Source organism: Pelophylax lessonae (genome assembly GCF_965119305.1).
Source record: "Pelophylax lessonae genome assembly, chromosome: 3".
Lineage (NCBI taxonomy): Eukaryota > Metazoa > Chordata > Amphibia > Anura > Ranidae > Pelophylax > Pelophylax lessonae.
This window is the reverse complement of record NC_138770.1, coordinates 374141299-374161908: the sequence shown is the minus strand read 5'-3', so window position 1 is coordinate 374161908 and position 20610 is coordinate 374141299. Positions and strand designations below refer to the sequence as shown.

General features: G+C 41.5%; 1 protein-coding gene across 10 annotated transcripts in view; it reads left to right on the top strand.

Moving 5' to 3' along the window:
• The window catches only part of EPHA7 (EPH receptor A7), a 275589-nt gene that overhangs the window by 100412 nt on the left and 154567 nt on the right, over positions 1-20610 (top strand). For all 10 annotated transcript variants that reach the window (XM_082251257.1, XM_082251256.1, XM_082251253.1 and 7 more), the window contains exons 4-5: positions 552-707; positions 11942-12277. In XM_082251257.1, coding sequence (XP_082107383.1) covers positions 552-707; positions 11942-12277 — 492 coding nt within the window. The remainder of the gene's footprint in view (positions 1-551; positions 708-11941; positions 12278-20610) is intronic.

The following is a 20610-nucleotide window of genomic DNA, read 5'->3' as shown; positions in this document are numbered from 1 at the left end:
CTTCTGCAGCGGTAATTGGAAGGCTGGGGAGTAAAGGTAAGGATAGGACTAATACAGCATTAGGCAAGTTTATTCTTTATGGAAAATATATTGTGGGATAGAAAAGAAAATGTAAATATATAGATATTCCAACATATAAAATATAATAACATTTAAAGCTTAAAGTATTGGAAATTGGCATTAAAGCCTGGGAAGTGAAGCAAAGTCTGTTCAATTAGGAAGGCAAGAAAAAAGAGGCTCTAACTCGCCTGCCCTACACAAAACTGGAAAATGTCATTTCTAAAGTTGGGCTTTGTTTCAAATCTCTGGTCATGCACAGTTAAGACATATATTTTGTGTTTTGGAGAAAACATGATGCAGTTTTACTAATTCGCGATTATGCTTAAATAAGGCTAAACACTGCAGTTTTATAAGTACTAAAACTTTGAATAGTTTCCTTTTATATATCTAAAAATATATGTATTTAAGTATACTGCAAAAGCCTTGATCCAGCAGAGAGCTGTTTTTTTTTAGTAGATATCTTCTTATCTTGTCTTTTTCCCTCTTCTTAGCATGTGGTCGTGGATTCTATAAATCGTCATCTCAAGACCTGCAATGCTCACGGTGCCCAGCACACAGCTTTTCTGACAGGGAAGGCTCATCCCGTTGTGACTGTGAAGATGGTTATTACCGAGCCCATTCTGATCCATCTTATATCGCCTGTACAAGTGAGTTCTTTAAATGACATTGTTTAATCAGCCAGTAAGTCATCATAACTTGGCATCCAGTTATCTGAGACGTCATATGTTCAGAATATTTACCAATGAAAGTTGTCACATTCCAGTTGGAAAAAGACTCAGACTTTGGTTCATACACTCCACTATAAGCTTCTCTTGAATGTATTAGTTTGCTTGTGGCAATTGTTGCAATCCAGACAAAAAAAATGAATATGTAACTTGCATTTCTTGAGATGAGATTTCCCTCGAGGTGATACGAATACCCAAACTGGGATGGTACTTATATGTGCTTAGAGTAGAACTACAAATTAGATACCATTCTTTTAGCATCTCTAAAATGATCACTATTACTTCAAGTGGACCTTGCACTAAAAAGCAAGGTCCATTTATTACATCAGGCCTCCCACCTAAAGCCAAAACACTGCACTATAGCTGTGAAGAAGGAGAGGGTGATGTAATCATCTTTCTAGCAAAAGTGCAAGTTTTGCTTTAAAGTAAAAGAGAAACACAGGGATTCCTGTTGCTGAGCAACTCCAGAAAATATTTGCCTAGCTCTTACACAGGCGTCAGCACTATTAAAGCCCTGTACACACGCACAGATTGTTGGCCATAAATTGTCGGCCAACGTCCGATCGGCCGATTGTAGGCTTGTTAGTATGATGCTTCCGACAACCAACTGCGACTTTTCGGCCAAAAAAAATCTGGTGTGCATGCTATAAAATTTTTGTTGGCCAACAACAGAACGGCCGATTGTTCCTCAGTCAGTACAGATTTTGGCAGACAAAAATCAGATGAGCAAGACTGGGCATGCTCAGAGAAGAAAAAACACAGGAAAGTCAACCATCACATGACATCACTTCTGAAGTTGGTTTTTGTTGGCCAACAAAAGTCCAGTGCAAGTCTAGAGCACATTTCAACCAACAAACAACACTGGACAAAAGACGTCCGATCGGTCGGCCAACAATCTGTGCATGTGTACAGGGCTTTAATCACTGTCCTTGAACAAGTTTGCAAATCGAGAAGAATAAAGTTGGAAATCTTAAAGCGGAGTTCCACCCAAAAGTAGAACACATTTTGCCACATTTGGCACCTTTCAGGGGGGGAGGGGGGAGCGGATACCTGTCAAAAACAGGTACCTGCTCCCACTTCCGATGTAATTTACGGCCCCTCCTCCTTCCCTCTGCTGCCTTCTAGGAGACACACACAGGTTCCAGAAGACAGTGGGAGCATTCAGAAAGCGCAGCACGACTCACACATGCATAGTAGGAAACAGGCTGTGAAACTGCAAGGCAAGGTAAAGTAAGGATGCTGGCGTCTGCACCGAAAGCTGATGAACGAATGGGATAGGGGGGGGCGACATTGTGGTCTCCCTGGACAGGTAAGTGTCATGAATGGGCAAGGGGGGCCGACATTGCGGTCTCCCTGGACAGGTAAATGTCCTTATATTAAAAGTCAGCAGCTACAGTATTTGTAGCTACTGACTTTTACTTTTTTTTTAATACTGGCTGGAACTCCTCTTTAAGTGGCATACTTATTTTGGGTTAAGCTGGCCATGGATGGATATAATTTTGAATAAAAAAGTATAGGAAAAGTCTTAGGAAAATTTGTAAGAACATTCCCAGAAAATTCAAATATCGTTCGAAAGACTGCTTTAAACATTTCATTTTGAAGTGAATGGAACTTACCGAACGAAAACCACATACAGTATTAGAAATGAAACAAAGAAAATAATCTGTGCTCATGTCGTGATCTAAAATCAGTGATGAATGCTTAATAAACAGCTGCACTCACTGTATTGCACATCCCAATACTAAAACATAACAATCAAAAAAAAATATGTTGTGCTGTGAATATACTCAAACACATATACCCGTATATTCTTGCTATCCAAATCATGTAGTGCTCATACACTGATGAGAGGTGTATGAGCATTACAAATTAATTTGAGAAAATGTTTCCATCCTGCTTCTTCAAATTTTCTGGTCACTCCATTAGAAAGTGAATGCTGATTAGAAATACAAACTTTCTTAGAACATTATTTTCCTAAGAATTTTCATTTAAAATGTTACCCATCTGTGGCCAGCTTTAGTGAGCAAAGGGGTTGATATACTACGCAGTGGAGGCTATTCACTCACCAAAGTGAATTTTTGTATATGTGGAGAAACGGCTCAAATTGAAGGCACACATGCGCAGGGAATACTCAAGAATAGAACTGATGGGTTATTGAAGAGAACACAGTTTACCTTGTTTAGTAAGCTCAGTGAACATTCACTTTGCAAAGTAAACAGTCCTCATTCCTTTCTTACATCATCCTAAAGCTATTAAAACAAGAGTATTAGCCAGGCAACAAACATTTGAAGAATGAGAAGTTAGCGATTTCAGTTTTCATGTGCCTTTCAGGGAAGGATTTCTTTAAGAACTGTTTTTCATTTAACAATATATGCAATATCTGGAAGCAATACTGTAGTAAGGCCTCATGTGTCTGGGCATCAAATCCATACACATTGACATTGGTATATTTCTCTTCCTTTTACGTCTGTCAGCTGGTGCAGCATTTTTTTTATTTTTTTACCTCATGTCAGCTCTAGGGCACACTTGGAGATGCAAATGTATGCAGCTTGTACTCGCTGCCATGCATCCTCGTGCTGCTTAGGCTTGTGTTCTGTGTATATAACAACCTTCATTTCCAATACCAATGAACAGAGGCGGTCCTGATACTGGCAGTTGACATTAATAGAGGATGGATGTACCGGGTATGAAGATATGCGTACTTGGTGCTTGTGTATATGTAACCTTAGGGAAATGTGTGACAGGAAGCGTTCTTATAATGTAAATCCCTTAAGCTAGCTGGTCAAGATTCTGAATATGGTTTGCATAGTGCATTTTCTCAAAATGATTGTCACATATGAACCTAATGAAACAAGGAAAACCATCAGTTATTAGCTACGACTAAATTTTTACTCCAATTTTCTTTGCTTCATTATTAATCTTCACCTCATTTAAAGTGTATGTACTCCATTCTATTATTTGCTAATTTTTCCTTAGATTTCCTGTGGCATCGCTTCTGCTAATCCACACCCTCCCTTCCTGTCCATTCAAAACAGAATTCACTGTCAGTCAGGCATGTGCTCTGTCCCCTAAGTGGATCAGACTCTGCTTTCGGTGGTATACTGTATTTATATATACAGTATATATATTTATATTACCAAAAGTATTTAGAAGCCTGCCTTTACACGCACATGAACTTCAACGGCATCCCAGTCTTAGTCCGTAGGGTTCAATATTGAGTTGGCCCTCCCTTTGCAGCTATACCAGCTTCAACTCTTCTGAGAAGGCTGTCCACAAGGTTTAGGAGTGTGTCTATGGGAATGTTTGACCATTCTTCCAGAAGCGCATTTGTGAGGTCAGGCACTGATGTTGGAGAGAAGGCCTGGCTAACTGTCTCTGCTCTAATTCATCCAAAAGATGTTCTATTGGGTTGAGGTCAGGACTCTGTGCAGGCCAGTCAAGTTCCTCTACCCCAAACTTGCTCGTCTAGGTTTTCATGGACCTTGCTTTGCGCACTGGTCCAAATCATTTGGTGGAGGGGGGATTATGGTATGGGGTTGTTTTTCACGGGCTGGGCTTGGCCCCTTAGTTCCTGTTCCTTAAGGGAACTCCTAACTGGTCAGCATACAAAGACATTTTGGACAATTTCATGCTCCCAACTTTGTGGCAACAGTTTGGGGATGGCCCCTTCCTTTTCCAACATGACTGCATACCAGTGCACAAAGCAAGGTCCATAAAGACATGGATGAGCGAGTTTGGGGTGGAGTAACTTGATTGGCCTGCACAGAGTCCTGACCTCAACCTGATAGAACTCCTTTGGGATTAATTAAAGCGGAGACTGTGAGCCAGGCCTTCTCGTCCATCGTCAGTGCCTGACCTCACAAATGCGCTTCTTGAAGAATGGTCAAACATTCTCAAAAACACACTCCTAAACCTTGTAGACAGCTTTCCCAGAAGAGTTTAAGCTGTTATAGCTGCAAAGGATGGGCCAACTCTATTGAACCCTACGGACCAAAACTGGGATGCCATCAAAGATTATGTGCGTCTAAAGGCAGGCGTCCCAATACTTTTGATAACATAGTGTGTGTTTGTGTGTGTGTGTGTGTGTATGTATGTATATGTATATGTGTGTGTATATATATATATATATATATATATATATATATATTGTGAGGGATTAGCTCGGTGGTAGGCGTATGGGTGACCCCTTTGGGGGTGCGTTTTCACAGAGATAGCCGATTAGAGGTTGAAAACAAGACTGATTTATTCATGCAATTTACTTAACACAATTGCAAGCATCAAAACAGCCAAAATAAAATAAAAGACAAAATAAATCCTTGCCTCTGTGGGCGGCTACCTTCTCACGCTGGAACCTACCTAAGAAGTCTTTCCAACCTACTGTTGGGCCGACACTGCTGATCCTACAGCAGACACTCAAATGTCCATTTGTTTGCTTTTCACACAGCACAAACATTGTCCATTGAACATGTCCCTTTGTTTTCTTTCACACAGCACATGTTCATTTATAACAGGATCCTTTACTCTTCAGATTCTTCATATTGAACACAGTTCATTTAACAGGTCCCTTTACTCTTCACACTCTTCACATGGAACACTTTGTCTTCTCACCTTTGAGACGTCTTCACTCGTGGTTACCCTCCTTAGCTTCACATCGCTGTAGGGGGTCTTCTCCCATGCTCACCAGCTTGTCGGGAGGCACACATCCGACTGTCCCCCTCTCCCAGCCCACACGGCGACAGGCGGCAGCAGTCCTTCTCCCATGCCCACACGGCGTCGGGAGGTACACGTATGTCTGTCCTCCTCTCCCAGCCTACACGGCGACAGGAGGCAGCACTCAATAGATTTTCTCTGGACAAATTATAGAGTCCTTGATCTCCTCATTCTGAACAGCTGAATGGTTTTCAACTTCCTGCTGGCTCTCTCTGCAGCCAACACCCTATAGTATCAGTGAACTTTCAAAGCAGGTGGGAATGTGTCTCCTCTCAGTGACTACATTCCCAGATTTACCTGACTTCCTGTCACATACCCCCCCCTCTTGTTTCAACCCTAGGGTTGGGACACATATTTCCAGGCACGCATGTGTCAGGCACTGCTGACTCACTGATAAGCCTCTTATTATCCTCAAGCTTCCGGATGAAACTGTTTCTGTCATCTTCATTGACAGTTTTCTCATAAATGCCACACAGTTTGTCTTTAATCTCATATACACATTCTTCAACTGCATTTTTGGCATCATTTTGCTCCTTCTCGTTTCTGTCATCTTCATTGACAGCTTTCTCATAAATGTCAGACAGCTTGTCCCTCATAACCGTCTGTCCAATCCACCATGGAGGACCGTGATCCATAGGTAACTCAATTGGGCTAGTCTTAATGTCTTCAACATTCTTAAGACGCCTCTCTCTGCAATCCATAAATGTTTTCCACAAAACTTTGAGAACCTTTGCTTCACTAAGCTTTGTTCCAAGTAGGGACTCTTGACATCCCTCTGTGACTTGAGTTGCCTCTCCATACATCTGTACACAATCATTGACTTTTTGTTGTAAAAGGGAATGATCTTCCTTCTTGAGCTTTGCTTGCTCTAAGATGCTGTGCAGAGGATTTTCCAATTGAGACAACAGGCTGTCACACATTTCTTCAAAGTGACCCCTGTTCCTTTTCCCAGAGATATCAATATCATTCACCAAACATTTCATATTCATAGGCAGATCTGAAGCATTTGCACTCATCAACTTCTTAAACTTTTCGCCCTCCTGAGCGAGTCGCAGTAAAGGCCTACTATTTGATTTGATATTCAGTTTATATTTCTTGCCAAACTCTTCACAGAAGAAGCCAACCAGAACATCATCAACTTTCCTTCCACCAACATAGGGGTCAAAGGCAACAACACAGTTGAACCCAGCGATCTGGGTGGTATCCATTATAGACCTCCTCTCTGCATCAGTGAAGAAACATGGAACTGAAACACATTCTTTTACAGGTTTCTTCAATGCACTTTCTGCTGAACTATTTGACCGCTCAAGGTCACCTAGTTCTTTTTCTCTATCTGAATTCCACATGGAATGCATCTCAAGATCACGATCAAACTTCTGCCACCCGTCTTTCACCAGTTCCATTTTGGAAACACTCCCTGAAAGGCACTTATTCATTTGCTTCACGTTTTCACCAACAGCCTTAGTTTTCTCCACTAGGTTTTCAGCCTGAACTGAGAAATCACCACATTTCTTACTCAGCTCCTTTGTTTGCTGAAGTTCTAATGATACATTTTCCAATGCTTGAAGTTTTTGAAGGAACGGTTTATTCCAAAGGGGTGATTCAAGCCACATGTCGTCACATTTCTGAGGCTCACTCAGGACAGACCCCAAAACACTGATCCTTTTAAAAACTGCATCAGGCACACTATCCCCTCTTTGGGACAGATCCTCTGTTGCCTGGAATTCCTCTTCCAGTTCCTGCAACGGAATCTTCATCTCTTCTACTTGCTGTTCTAAGGCTCGCTTAGACTTTTCTAGCTCCTGAACGCTTTTCACAACATCATCCTTGGAGCTGACCAATTCTTCCATTTCTGTACGCAGCTGTTTAACACTTTCTAGTTCAGCCTTACACTCTAGAGCTTCCTCCAAAGAGCGAGCCAAGAACAGGGCTTTGCTCTCATTATCACGCACCTCCGTTTCTGCACGTGCGCGTTCTTCTGCATATTTTGCAGACACAGTCTTCTCTTCACCAAGCATCTGATCAAACTTCTTTTTCACATCTTCAACACACTGTAATGAACCAACGCTTTCTTCCATGCGTTTTTTCATATCCGCTATCTGAGCTTGCAATGTTGCGACTTGCTCTGATAGGTTTTTCTTTGCTTCCGCCTCCTCTTTTAATTGTTCCAGGAAGCCATTTTTCTCATCTTCCATTTGTTTGAGCTTTGTGCTAAAACTCAGCCTTTGACACCTCTCTTCCTGTAAGAGTTCCTGCGTGTCTTGCAGCTGCGATTCCAAGATAGAAAAATCTTCCGCAATTTCTCTAGATTTGCTGTCTGCTTGAGAAAGCTGATTTGTAACATTGTCCAACTCAACCTGCAGTCGGTTTGCCTTCTCTGACAGCTTAGCACACAATCGGTCACCTTCTGACACCTTGACTTGCGATTCCAGAAGCTGTGCCTCTACTTTTTCCCTCTTATGTTCACAATCTCCTTTTCCCTGCATAAGAGCCTTCACCTCATTGGCTAGCATCTGGGAATAAGAATGTAATTCTGCCACACAGGCTTCTTTCTCCTTTAACTGCTGCTGGACACGTTGGGCTTCCCCTTTCCAACTTTCACAGTCCGCACGCCATTCATTTACCACATTGCTCAAAGTAGTGAGCTCATACACAGTACTCAGTAATTTAGCCTCTCTTTCACTTTTCTCGTTGTCGCTGAGAGACAATGTCGTTTTCAGAGCGACATTCTGTTCCTGCGACTCCTGCAGGTCTATTTTTGTAGCTCCCAAAGACTGAAGACTTTTTTCCAGCTGATTACGCAACTCCAACATATCAGCCATACTTTGCTTCTGCAAAGTCTGAATTTCACTTTCCTTTTCCATGAGGATGGTATCTTTCTCCATTATAGTCTCTCTGCGTTTTTGCAACTCGACCAAAAGAAGAGCAGTGGATTCTTCCCACTGTAACACATGAGACTTGAGTAGTTCATTCATTTCCTGCAAGTTTCTATGCTCCATTTTAAGCAATTCCAAGGCTTGTTCCTTTTCTTCCATTTTCCGTTGCAAGGCATCCAACTCAGCCCTGCACACATACTCGGTTTCCTCCAAACCGATGGCCTCCATTGGCTGCTGGCGTCTCTGTTTCCAGCCTGCCATGCTCTCTTGATGAGCCTTTTGTTGAGCTGCAAAGCTCTGCTGAAAATCCGCATTTGCCTGCTGTTGAGCTGCATTTGCTTGCTGTTGAGCTGCATTTGATATAATCAGATGTTTCAACATCTCCTCCATTTTGAGTTTACTTTTCATCTGAGCACACTGCGTCTCCATAGCGGTTTCATCAGTGTTGCTAGGGACAACAACCTTCCTCTTTAGTAGACTCTCTTTAGGCATGGATGGGGCTGGTTCAGACGGCAACATCCCCTCCATCCATAGAATCCGGTCTCTCCTTTCATCTATCTTTGCATTCTTCAGGCGTTTTGAACGCCCCATCTTCAATAACTCCACAAACAAATTTTTCACAGTCCAGCAAAAATTTTTCAGACCACTGTCTCTTTAACACATGTAGTTTTTCTCTCTCTCTTGCAAGATCTCTTTTCCTGCACACACAGTTTGTGCAGTCACTTGCACCAGACACAACAAAGTTCATCAAATAATTTTGAGACCGCTGTCTCTTTAAAACACTTTTTTTTTTTTTTTTTCTGTCAGGATCTTCTCTCCTGCACACATAGATTGTGCAATCTCATGCACCAGATAAAGTTCATCAAACATTTGCACTTCCTTGCAGGGATCTCTGCTTATGCCCACTGCATACCTCCACCATATGTAAGGGATTAGCTCGGTGGTAGGCGTATGGGTGACCCCTTTGGGGGTGCGTTTTCACAGAGATAGCCGATTAGAGGTTGAAAACAAGACTGATTTATTCATGCAATTTACTTAACACAATTGCAAGCATCAAAACAGCCAAAATAAAATAAAAGACAAAATAAATCCTTGCCTCTGTGGGCGGCTACCTTCTCACGCTGGAACCTACCTAAGAAGTCTTTCCAACCTACTGTTGGGCCGACACTGCTGATCCTACAGCAGACACTCAAATGTCCATTTGTTTGCTTTTCACACAGCACAAACATTGTCCATTGAACATGTCCCTTTGTTTTCTTTCACACAGCACATGTTCATTTATAACAGGATCCTTTACTCTTCAGATTCTTCATATTGAACACAGTTCATTTAACAGGTCCCTTTACTCTTCACACTCTTCACATGGAACACTTTGTCTTCTCACCTTTGAGACGTCTTCACTCGTGGTTACCCTCCTTAGCTTCACATCGCTGTAGGGGGTCTTCTCCCATGCTCACCAGCTTGTCGGGAGGCACACATCCGACTGTCCCCCTCTCCCAGCCCACACGGCGACAGGCGGCAGCAGTCCTTCTCCCATGCCCACACGGCGTCGGGAGGTACACGTATGTCTGTCCTCCTCTCCCAGCCTACACGGCGACAGGAGGCAGCACTCAATAGATTTTCTCTGGACAAATTATAGAGTCCTTGATCTCCTCATTCTGAACAGCTGAATGGTTTTCAACTTCCTGCTGGCTCTCTCTGCAGCCAACACCCTATAGTATCAGTGAACTTTCAAAGCAGGTGGGAATGTGTCTCCTCTCAGTGACTACATTCCCAGATTTACCTGACTTCCTGTCACAATATATATATATATATATATATATATACACATAATCTTTTCTGAGGGAGGGGGGGGGGTTAGAGCAGCTTTACAGGGTTTTTTTTTTTCAAAAATTGTAAATACCAGTTGATCCTGGCAAAAATGCAGTTCTGTCCTATGCCATATACATTCAGCAGCCTTTTACAATGTTATTAGAAAGTGTATTAAAACTACAAAACATCCCTTATAATCCTAAATTAAGACAATGGAAATGCTCCTGGATACATGATACAATAATATAGGTCTTAAATTCTTTAAAAACCATTCATCTTCCTTTCTTCCTGACTCTACTGTCCTTTACCCTACCCTCCTCCTCTCTTCCTACTCTCTATCATACTTTCTGTGTTTTCACTTATATGGTTATGTTACCACACCTCACTCTTGCCTCACAACCGACCCCTCTGGGGTACATTTTTCAGATCCCATGGTTATCACCTTCCACACTATATGTGTTTGATTTGGAGTTTATTGACGGTTTCATTACATGCTGGCAAAATGACTGTGAGCTCTTTGTCCTTTTGTACTATTGTGGAAAATGGATGTTTATCTTTTTCTGTACGTTGTTTTTTTGAAAATTCTCAATAAAAACTTATTAAACAAAAAAGTTATTTTAAAAAAAAAACTCTACATCCTAAATGCACCTTTGCTCTCTTTTTTACAAAAATACAGAACATAAATCAGAGATTTATGGGTATTGTCAGGCTTCTCAGACTTAAGCCTCGTACACACGCACCGATTGTTGGCTGACCGATCGGCTGTCTTTTGTCCAGTGTTGTGTTGGTTGAAATGTGCTCTAGACTGCACACAAATTTTGTCGGTCAACAACAACCAACTTCAGAAGTGATGTCATGTGCTGGTTTACTTTCCGTGTGTTTTTTCTTCTCTGAGCATGCCCAGTCTTGCTCATCTGATTTTTGTCTGCCGAAATCTGTACTGACTGACGAACAATCGGCCGTTCTGTTGACGGCCAACAAAATTTTTATAGCATGCACACCAGATTCTGTTCGGCCGAAAAGTCGCAGTCGGTTGTCGGAAGCATCATACTAACAAGCCGACAATCGGCCGATCGGACGTTGGCCGAAAATCCACGGCCAACAATCGGTGCGTGTGTACGAGGCTTTAGGCAATATCCTCCTATCTCCTAGATGCTAACAGGTTTTGCAGGCATATGAGAAGACCATAATCCCCTATGGTCATAAATATCACCTGCACTACTGTAAAAGCTGCTGGCTATTTGGATATGGAAGAAGCCCGGTCCTGTGTAGTTTGGAGAGGGGTGTTTATGTATAATAAAGTGATGATGAGGGTGAATGGGGCATTTTGCTGTTGGTTTATTTATAATTTAATTTCCTCTTTAAGAAATAAATGGTACATATTGACATTTCCCCCTTCACAGTTTTAATGAAAGTTTTTGTTACACAGCTCTGTTATTTGTGTTTCTCTGTTGCTGGAGGATTAGTTTAATGCAAACCAGCAGTTTAGTTTTCACAGAGGAATTTTGTGACCACATCAAAGGAGTGGAGCTGAGATCCAGTATAGCTGTAAAAATAGTCTGGTTGCTGCACGATTGTAAACATTTTTTTCTAAAGAGTCCACAATTTGATGACTTTTTCTGTGGCTTTTCATAGGGAATACCATTTTTCCAACATTTTCTCTGTTTCTTTCTCTATCGCTCTGTCTGTTCATATGTGTATTTATTTTAATGTTTGCTTTCTCTAACATTTGTGTCTTTTTTTTTTTTTTTTGTAAAGGACCACCCTCAGCACCACAAAATCTAATTTACAATATCAACCAGACAACAGTGACCCTGGAATGGAGTCCTCCTGCAGACAGCGGAGGAAGAAATGATGTTACATATCGAGTCATATGTAAACGCTGCAGCTGGGAGCAGGGGGAATGTGTACCCTGTGGGAATACTGTTGGATTTGTGCCACAGCAAAGTGGATTAGTAGATACTTACATAACTGTTGTGGACCTTGTTGCTCATGCGAACTACACATTTGAAGTTGAAGCTGTGAATGGAGTGTCAGACCTGAGTCGATCCCAAAGGCTCTTTGCTGCAGTCAGTATCACCACTGGCCAAGCTGGTATGTATTCTTGATTATAGTTACATTTTATGCATATTTAGGCATTCTTGGGCTTTGGCCTTTTGCTACATACAGAGGATTAAATTAAAGACACTGATATCTTACTGTTGATTACTTGACAATAGTATCATGCATTAAAATGGTTACATAGTTAGTCTGGTTGAAAAAAAGACATAAGTCCATTCAGTTCAATCCCCAGGGAAAATGAAACTCACACAAACCTCCATAAATACAATCCTTTACCCCCCAGTTGATCCAGATGAAGGCAAAAAAAAGCAATAAAGCATGATCCATTTTGCTCCATTGGGGGGAAAACATTCTTTCCTGATCCCTCAAGAGGCAGTCAGATATTCCCTGGATTAACCTTACCTATAAATATTAGTACTCAGTTATATTTTATAGTGTGTCTCAATCGAGAACACTAAAGCCCCGTACACACGTACCGATTGTCGGCTGTAAATATTCGGCCGACGACCGATCAGCCGATTGTAGGCTTGTTAGTATGATGCTTCCGACAGCCGACAGCGCACTTTCGGCCGAAAAGAATTTGTCGTGCAAGCATTAAAATTTTTGTTGGCCAACACCAGAACGGCCGATTGTTCGCCAGTCAGTACAGAATTCGGCCGACAATCAGCAGATTTGCAAGACTGGGCATGCTCAGAGAAGAAAAAACACAGGGAAAGTTAACCATCACATGACATCACTTCTGCAGTCGGCGGACAAAATTCGTGTGCAGTCTTTTGCACTTTTCAGCGGACAGGACATCCCTGGACAAAAGACGGCCGATCGGTCGGCCGACGATCGGTACGTGTGTACGGGGCTTAAGTGTAATTTCTGTCTGCTGTCCAGTTCTTCTTCCATTTGAATGAGTCACTTCTGACAGGTTTTCCTGACACCAGGAAGGTAAAAAGGTGATGGGGGGGGGGGGGGAACGACTCCAGCACAAACACACTCTGGTAGCGTTAGCTCTGTTCCGGTGAGCTGTGCGAAGGGGTTGTGTCCCTTCCCTCCACTCAACTCTCCTCACTGGGCTGTGCAGAAAGTAACTGCAGCTCTCCGCCCCCTTTTTTTCTCAGACAAGCAATGTAAATTCTGCACTTGAATGGATGTAGATGGAATATAGCTGCAGGTAAACAGGTATAAGGTATGTAGGGGGATTTGTTTACCTCTGTGTATCACCTGAAGCCAGTCACTTCACTGGGTATATGTTAAGGTTTACAACCACTTTAAAAGACGCTAAAATTTGAACCTAATGTGTTTCAGTCTGCTCTGCAAACTGAGATTTTTATCCTGATTTTTAGGGGAAACCTATATTAGGAACCTAATACCCAACTCCATTTAGTACTTTTTCACCTTGAATAGAGTGGGGGAACATTAGTTCCTCTTGTATGAGTTTTATGTTTTTTGTGTCCCTGTAAAAGTGATTTATGTAAGAATTTAAATGCTGTTGGTTTGCAGGTTTATCTTCTTCTTCTCTTCTGTTTGGAAGTCATCACCTAAGCAGGGAATGGGGAAGACACAGACATAGCATTATTATCTTGACAGAGGTTCTAAATCACGTGTGTCAAACACAGGGCCCATGGGCTGAATCTGGCCCTCTGGGTAATTTTATGTGGCCCTCGCACCTCTACTGCAGCTGGGGCACCCCTTGCGTCTCCACACCCACGTTGTCTCAGTAGTCGTGAGCAGAGGAGGACAGAACTTCCCCTACAGATCTTGCGCCTCTCTGTGCAGCCGCAACACCCCCTCCTCTCTTTCCTCCCCTAGGCTCAGCATTCAGCAGCCTCTGGAAGGAGACTTCAGACTTCCCCTGGTCCTCTTCTAGACCCTGCACTTTCTGCTTTCCAGCTCCGTTTTTAGTTTCTTTCCCCAGCAACACATGATAAGGAGGGTGCTCTGTGATGTAAGTGAGGGTGGGGGACTCTTGTCATCTTATGTAAGGGGGTGGAATGCTCTGGACATCTAGTCTTACATATTCAACCGCCCCTTTGAGGGCAACCATAATGCTGATGTGGCCAGCGATGAAATTGAGAGTGACACCCCTGTTTTAAATGTTCCTCACTCTACCAGCAAATGCTGTTTCTTTTTTGTTTTTGCCCTCGTTAAGTATAGGGAAGTGGAGTTCCCTTACTTATTGTTCTGTATGAGGCCCATCAAATAGACAGAAAGTGAGACATGTGAAATAATTCCCATGCTGAGCTGCTTGGTCTTGAGGGTGCTCAACCAGAGGGTGACCTGACCGTAATGGATGATGCCAGGCAGAAACAGTGGTAAATGGAAAAAGTCACCAGCACTCCAAAAATGTTTAAAAAATGTAATATAAACGCAATGTGACATAGGGTTAATAGGCCAACAATTCGGGGTCTCACAGGGCCCCTTCCTCAGGGTCACTCAGAGACAAAGTGTTTTCTCCCAAATGGGGCAGAGATAGCAATCAATGCCCTTTGAGGATCCTAATTATTCTTCAGCCTGTTTCAAAATAAATAAACAAAATAATGGTCTAAAGCTGGGCTTTAATGTTACAATGTAAGGTATAGCTCTGAGTTAGGTCTAGTACACTATTCGTTTTTGTTTGTTCAACCCAGCAGACTGAACGATGTTAGTTCAGCGATCTCCCCCACAGAGCTATTGTGTTCTGCCAAGGGGACTGCCCCCCCCTGCCATAACATACTGGTCAGTGCTCTCATTTTTTGGTCATGCCCCTTCGCCAGAAGTCAGCCGACTTTTGGGCGATTACGACAACTTACAGGTGTTTATTTGTAGTATTTTGGCTGGGCAGTCAACTGCTCTTTAAAAAATACCCCACTAACCTCCCCATGGCCATATAATTAACAAACTCTAAACCAGCTCACTTTATTATTGGCCTTTATAAATATTGCATTTGGAATTACCAATACTAAAATGAAATCACTGTTAATAATAACTAAAGCTTTTCTATTCAACATAATAAATCAGTGATGGAAAATATACCTGAAAAGGGTGATGGGCTACAAGTGTTTCATTACAAGTGTATTTATCCTAAACTATACATGATCATTGTGTGAGCATAAACCTGTTTTACAGCTGTCCTAACTAAAATCAGTACATTGCAAACAAAGTTGTTATCAGCCAAAGATTAGATCTCATCTTTGTAATTACTAACATCCCTTGATCTGAATCTGAGCTGTAATTGTCATCTTTGCAATCTATACAGCCAGCTTTTTCTGCTCCTGCATTATCCCATCTCAATATTTTAAGAGCCAATAGGACAGATTTTTGTTGTTCAGCAAGTTATTCAAATGCAGTGCTGGGTAGAACGTTAAATGAGATTTACAGACCAGGGATGTGTATAATTTGCATGTTTTTGTGTAATATGCATTTGTTTTGAGAATGCATTGAATTGATTATTGGCTCACACAGTTCTCAGATTTATGTCTGAGACTAAGATTCACTGCTCCAGGGATAAGGTATAATTCAGCTACAATTGTTTGAAGCGACTGACAGGAAGTGTAGGAGGTGTAGGCTATCTGTCCTTGCTAACACCCTGGGAAGCAGCCTTATCAATTGCAAAGAGAATCATCCCAGCAAATCACATGGTTTGAATACCTTAATTGAGAACTAATAAGGATTAACTCTCAGCAATCAATTGTTTTTTAGCTGTTGCTGCAGCAGTTATACAGCACCGGTACTAGAAGTAATCATTAGATTACAAGTGTATATCAGAATAATGTTGTAAAATTAAGCCCTGTATTGAACATTTGATATATTTAAAGCTTGATATTAAAAAGGATGACTTTTTTGGTGGGGAATCAGCATTTATTGGAAGTTCCTAAGCTTCCCAGAATCTAATTTGCTGAAAAATAGGGGTAAATGTAGCTGGTAAATACTGATCAGTGGTTAAAAGAACTTATTTTGAGGCAAGTGCTGTCTTTGCTGACCTTTACCTCTAAAAAAAATGTTGGTTGCCTGACTCCATGTGGAGCCAGTGTCTTAATTGATCTTCAGTATGTTGATTTTTGGCTATATGAGTTTTGAAAATAAAAGTATGACCAGAACAGTTAACCCCCTGGCTGACTAGCAGCATAACTGCAACAATTTATCGGAATGTTAAGGAAAAACAAAGGAAAACACCAGTTAATACAGTTATGTATTCAGCTCACAAAAAAACGTAATTCAGGTGCCCCTATCTACACCTTTACCTCCCCGTATATTCAGTATCTAATGCTTGATTAGCATATGTGGATTTAATAGAGAGGAATACTTAGCCTATTCCTCAGCCCTGCGGTAGTTCGTGCTTTTCTATACTCCCTCCCTAGAATGTGGATGTGCCCTCAACATTAACAGGCACAATGCAGGGCCAATTCTGGTCCTGCACTGTATGTGAATACAGTGATGAGCAGGGCAGTTACAGGACCACAGAAAATAGGAGGCTTTGTGAGGTTGGGTGCCAATACCCACCACAATGGTGGGAAACCTGTGAGATGGTGGATTAAAGTAGGTAATACTCTCTATTACTTCCTCTCTTTGGAAGGGAAAATAATTCCATGATATGCAGCTTATGTATGCATTTAACTGCTCTTCTATCTGTTTAGCTCCAGGCTGCCTTCAGTGATTCACATAGTGGACTTTCTGCAGGTATTTTACCTATCTTAGTCTGACATAAGAAAGGATATATTTTTGCCATACCTCTTTTTTTAAGCACTGAAAGTAGAACAAAAGTAGTTAAATTTGTACCAAATTGATTTACTTGTCTAGCAGTGTGGCTCATACTGTTAGAAATACTGTTCTCTACAAGTCTGTGAAATGATCAATGGTCCTGCCATATCCATTCATCTGATGCAGAGGGACTACTAAATTTCCTTATTGTTCTGGGCAGACATTTACTTTAGCAAATGTATATTTCCTGAATGAAGCACAACTAACCTTCTAAGAGTCATGCTTGCTGGATCTCTCTCACTTTGCTGAGGGCCTCGTGGTTTTGAGAAGGGACTTTAATGTAGCCCTGGACCCTTGGCTTGACATGTCTAGAGGTTCCCCTCATCTGTTGTAAACTTGTCTGAACCATTGTAAAATGTTTGTTTGAAACCAATTTGGTGCTTTCAACATCACAGTAACAAAGACTATACCTTATTTTCTACTGTCCATCAGTCTTACTCCAGGTTCGACTATCTTTTCATTTCTCATGCCCTCCTTGATAGACTAGCTACCTCCACAAACAAACCTATGTTTCTCTCAGACCTATTACACTGACGATAGCTTTGTCTCCTTCCAGTGCCACCCTGTACCGTTGGTGCCTTAAGGAAAGCTTGCTACAAAATGGGAGACACACAAATGTTTTGCCCGGGGCTTGCCTATTAAGATAGGAACCAAACAGAAAAAGGATCATATGACCCAGGTCTCTTCCCTTCTTAGGCAAATACATGCCTTAGAAACACAACATAAAAGTCACTTGTCCAGTCACTCAGGGGTGAACTAAATCTCCACAAACAACATAATTCCCTACTACTCAGGAGGGATAAGGCTAAACTGCTCTATAGTAGGAGGCGTTTCTTTGAATTTTGTAAGAGGCCCGGCTGACTGGTGGCAAGCCAACTACACACACTTTTGTGAGGGAGGGAGATAAACTAACTAAATCAGTTGACATTGTGGCCTGTTTCAAAGAATTCTACTCAGTGCTCTATAATTTAGCTGACCCCCTAGCATCCACTGCCCCTAAAACTAGGGATGCTTTGATACAACACTATCTCACTTATTCCAGACTACTAAAACTCACCCAAGCTGAGTATAATAAATGCAACCTTCCCCTTTCAGAGGAAGAATTCGCTAAAGCTTTTAAAGCGGTATTAAAGGCAAAAGGAAAAATATATATTATATTGCAGCTTACCAATCATTAGATTTAATGGCTGCATCAATTTTTATTTTCTTTAGCTTTTTCCCCTCTATTTTCACCTGGTGATCTGGCCAGTAACACACCTCTTCTATTAGTGAGATACCACTCTGGATGAATAAGAATAGGAGGCACAGCAGATAGCAGCATTGTCATCCTCGTAGGAAGGGTAATGTTAAATGTATTTGCAGATTTAGAACCACTAACCAATTGACTTCAAACTTCAGTTCGCATTTTATAATCATTTAGAGCAAACATGTTTTTTCCTTTTGGGGTAAAAGTTTTGCATGAATGACGAAAAGCTAATTATTTTTATCACCCCTACCAGTGTTAGGTGGTTTGTCTCATCTATGTAAACTGATACATTCTGCTGGAGAGTTTGTGCTGTGAGAAGCAATAGACTTGCTGGCTGGATTATCAAACCAAAATACAAGGAAGAAAGCCTAAAACAGGAAACTAAAACAGCCATCACATCTAAGAGTTGTTAAACTGCAATATAATAAATGTTTGCTTTTGATTTTAATAGTGCTTGACGTCTGTGCCCTTTGGTAAGGCTCCCAGCCCAGATGGCTTGGTGCCATTCTTTTACAAGATATTTATACAACCCTTTGCCCCTGGTTCATCAAAGCATTTACATTTATACACTGGGAACACCCCCTACCCAAGAACCCCATGCAAGCTCCCATATCTGTGGGCCCAAAGTCTGACAAGGATCTTTCATTATGTTCCTGCTATAGGCCCATGTTGCTACTCAATACCAACCTTAAACTCTTTACTTCCATGGTTACCAGAACCACTCTTTCTGTCTCTTAGGGATCATCCATTGATTGGCACCACTTGGAGAGTCATGTGGCATTTGAAACTGGTGACCTTCCACATCCTACCTAATTCCCCCATGGTGTCAGTAATAGGTAACCCCCCCCCCCTTATCTCCTGAATGTTAAGGCCCTAGATTTCTCCCTTCCTTATCTTCAAATATCTCCTGACTGATGGACTTTAGAAAAGGGTGCACTTGAAAAAACATCAAATCTATCAAAACAATAGACTCCCCATTGCCAGGTTGGCAAGCATCCCAGCTCAGACATTTTCTTTTGGCCGAGCAACCCAGGGGAGAGACACCTCCACCACCCTCAAACTTTGAACAATACTGCAGGGATCCAACCCCTCTTAGACATGAGCTTTCAGTTGCCTATGCTGCATTGACATTACCCCCAGATAATTACATTCCCTCCTACTTGACTGCATGGGATAGAGATCTATTCCAGAAATTTTCCCAACTGCAACAGGATTATATCTTATTCTTAAGTCATAAATCATTGATTTCATCCAAACTTCCAAGAAGCAGAATAGGAACCACTAACCAGGTGGTATAGGGTCCCTGCCAAATACATAAGACGTTCCCAGAGGTATCCTCCACCTGCTGGAGATGCACCCTATTTCATATATCCTGGACGTGCCTGGGGATATGTCCTTTCTAGTCCCAAGTTTGTACCCTGATACACAACCTCACTGTTCAGAATTTGATTGACGGCCCAGAAAACTGCCTTCTGCATTTAAGTACTTCCTCAAAGCAGAAATGCAAAAAATCTTTAACTATCCACCTCCTTAATGGTTTGAAGTCTTGTATCTCCTCCAACTAAAATAACCCCGGACATCATCTAACCAATTAATAAACACGTTAAATGAGATCCATGGTAAGAAAGACCTCACCTTGTCAGTGCACCACCATGAGAAGCACTTCCATAAGACGTAGTTCTATTGGCTCCTTTTTCAATTTTCTGCATCCTAGAAAGACCTCATGTTGAAAGACCCCCCCCCTCCCAAGCAGCAGGATAGGAGCCCATTTCTGTTTTTTCACCTTCTTCTTTCCTAATCCTCCTCCCCCCTCCTTTTTTTTTTTTTTTTCTTATTTAGTTCTTCCAATATTAAAAATCACTTTTTAGCAGGGATTTTTGTTTGTTTTCCCCACAGGTGACCTAGAATACTGTATCACTTTATTGAGCCATCCTCTTTGATATATTTTGTATTATGGCTTTAGCACTGACTACTAGTCTCCAATCCCTTATGCCTGATATGCCTTATAGCTGTGAGTGTTCAATGTAGTGCTCTATATAGTGTAAATTATCTGTGATTGTTCTGTCACCTACCAAAAATAAAAAAAAAACATATTGTTCTAATGGCCACACATGGCACTGAAAGCCCCTAGATGATAGCTGGCTAACTGAACATCTGCTGTGTTATACATTTTAAATGTGAAACCACTCAAGGTTGTTTAATTTATTTGAGTTTTAAAGCCAATTATTACCTACATAAAGTACACCTCTCATGATAGAAATAAATGGACTGCTATTGCTTACCTTCTGAAAATTCTACTTTCTGATAGGCTAACCTACTGTCTTCAGCACTTTTTGAGCCACCGAACCAGGAAAAGTATGTGGGTAAGGAAAGTTAAAGAAAAGTCTTTATC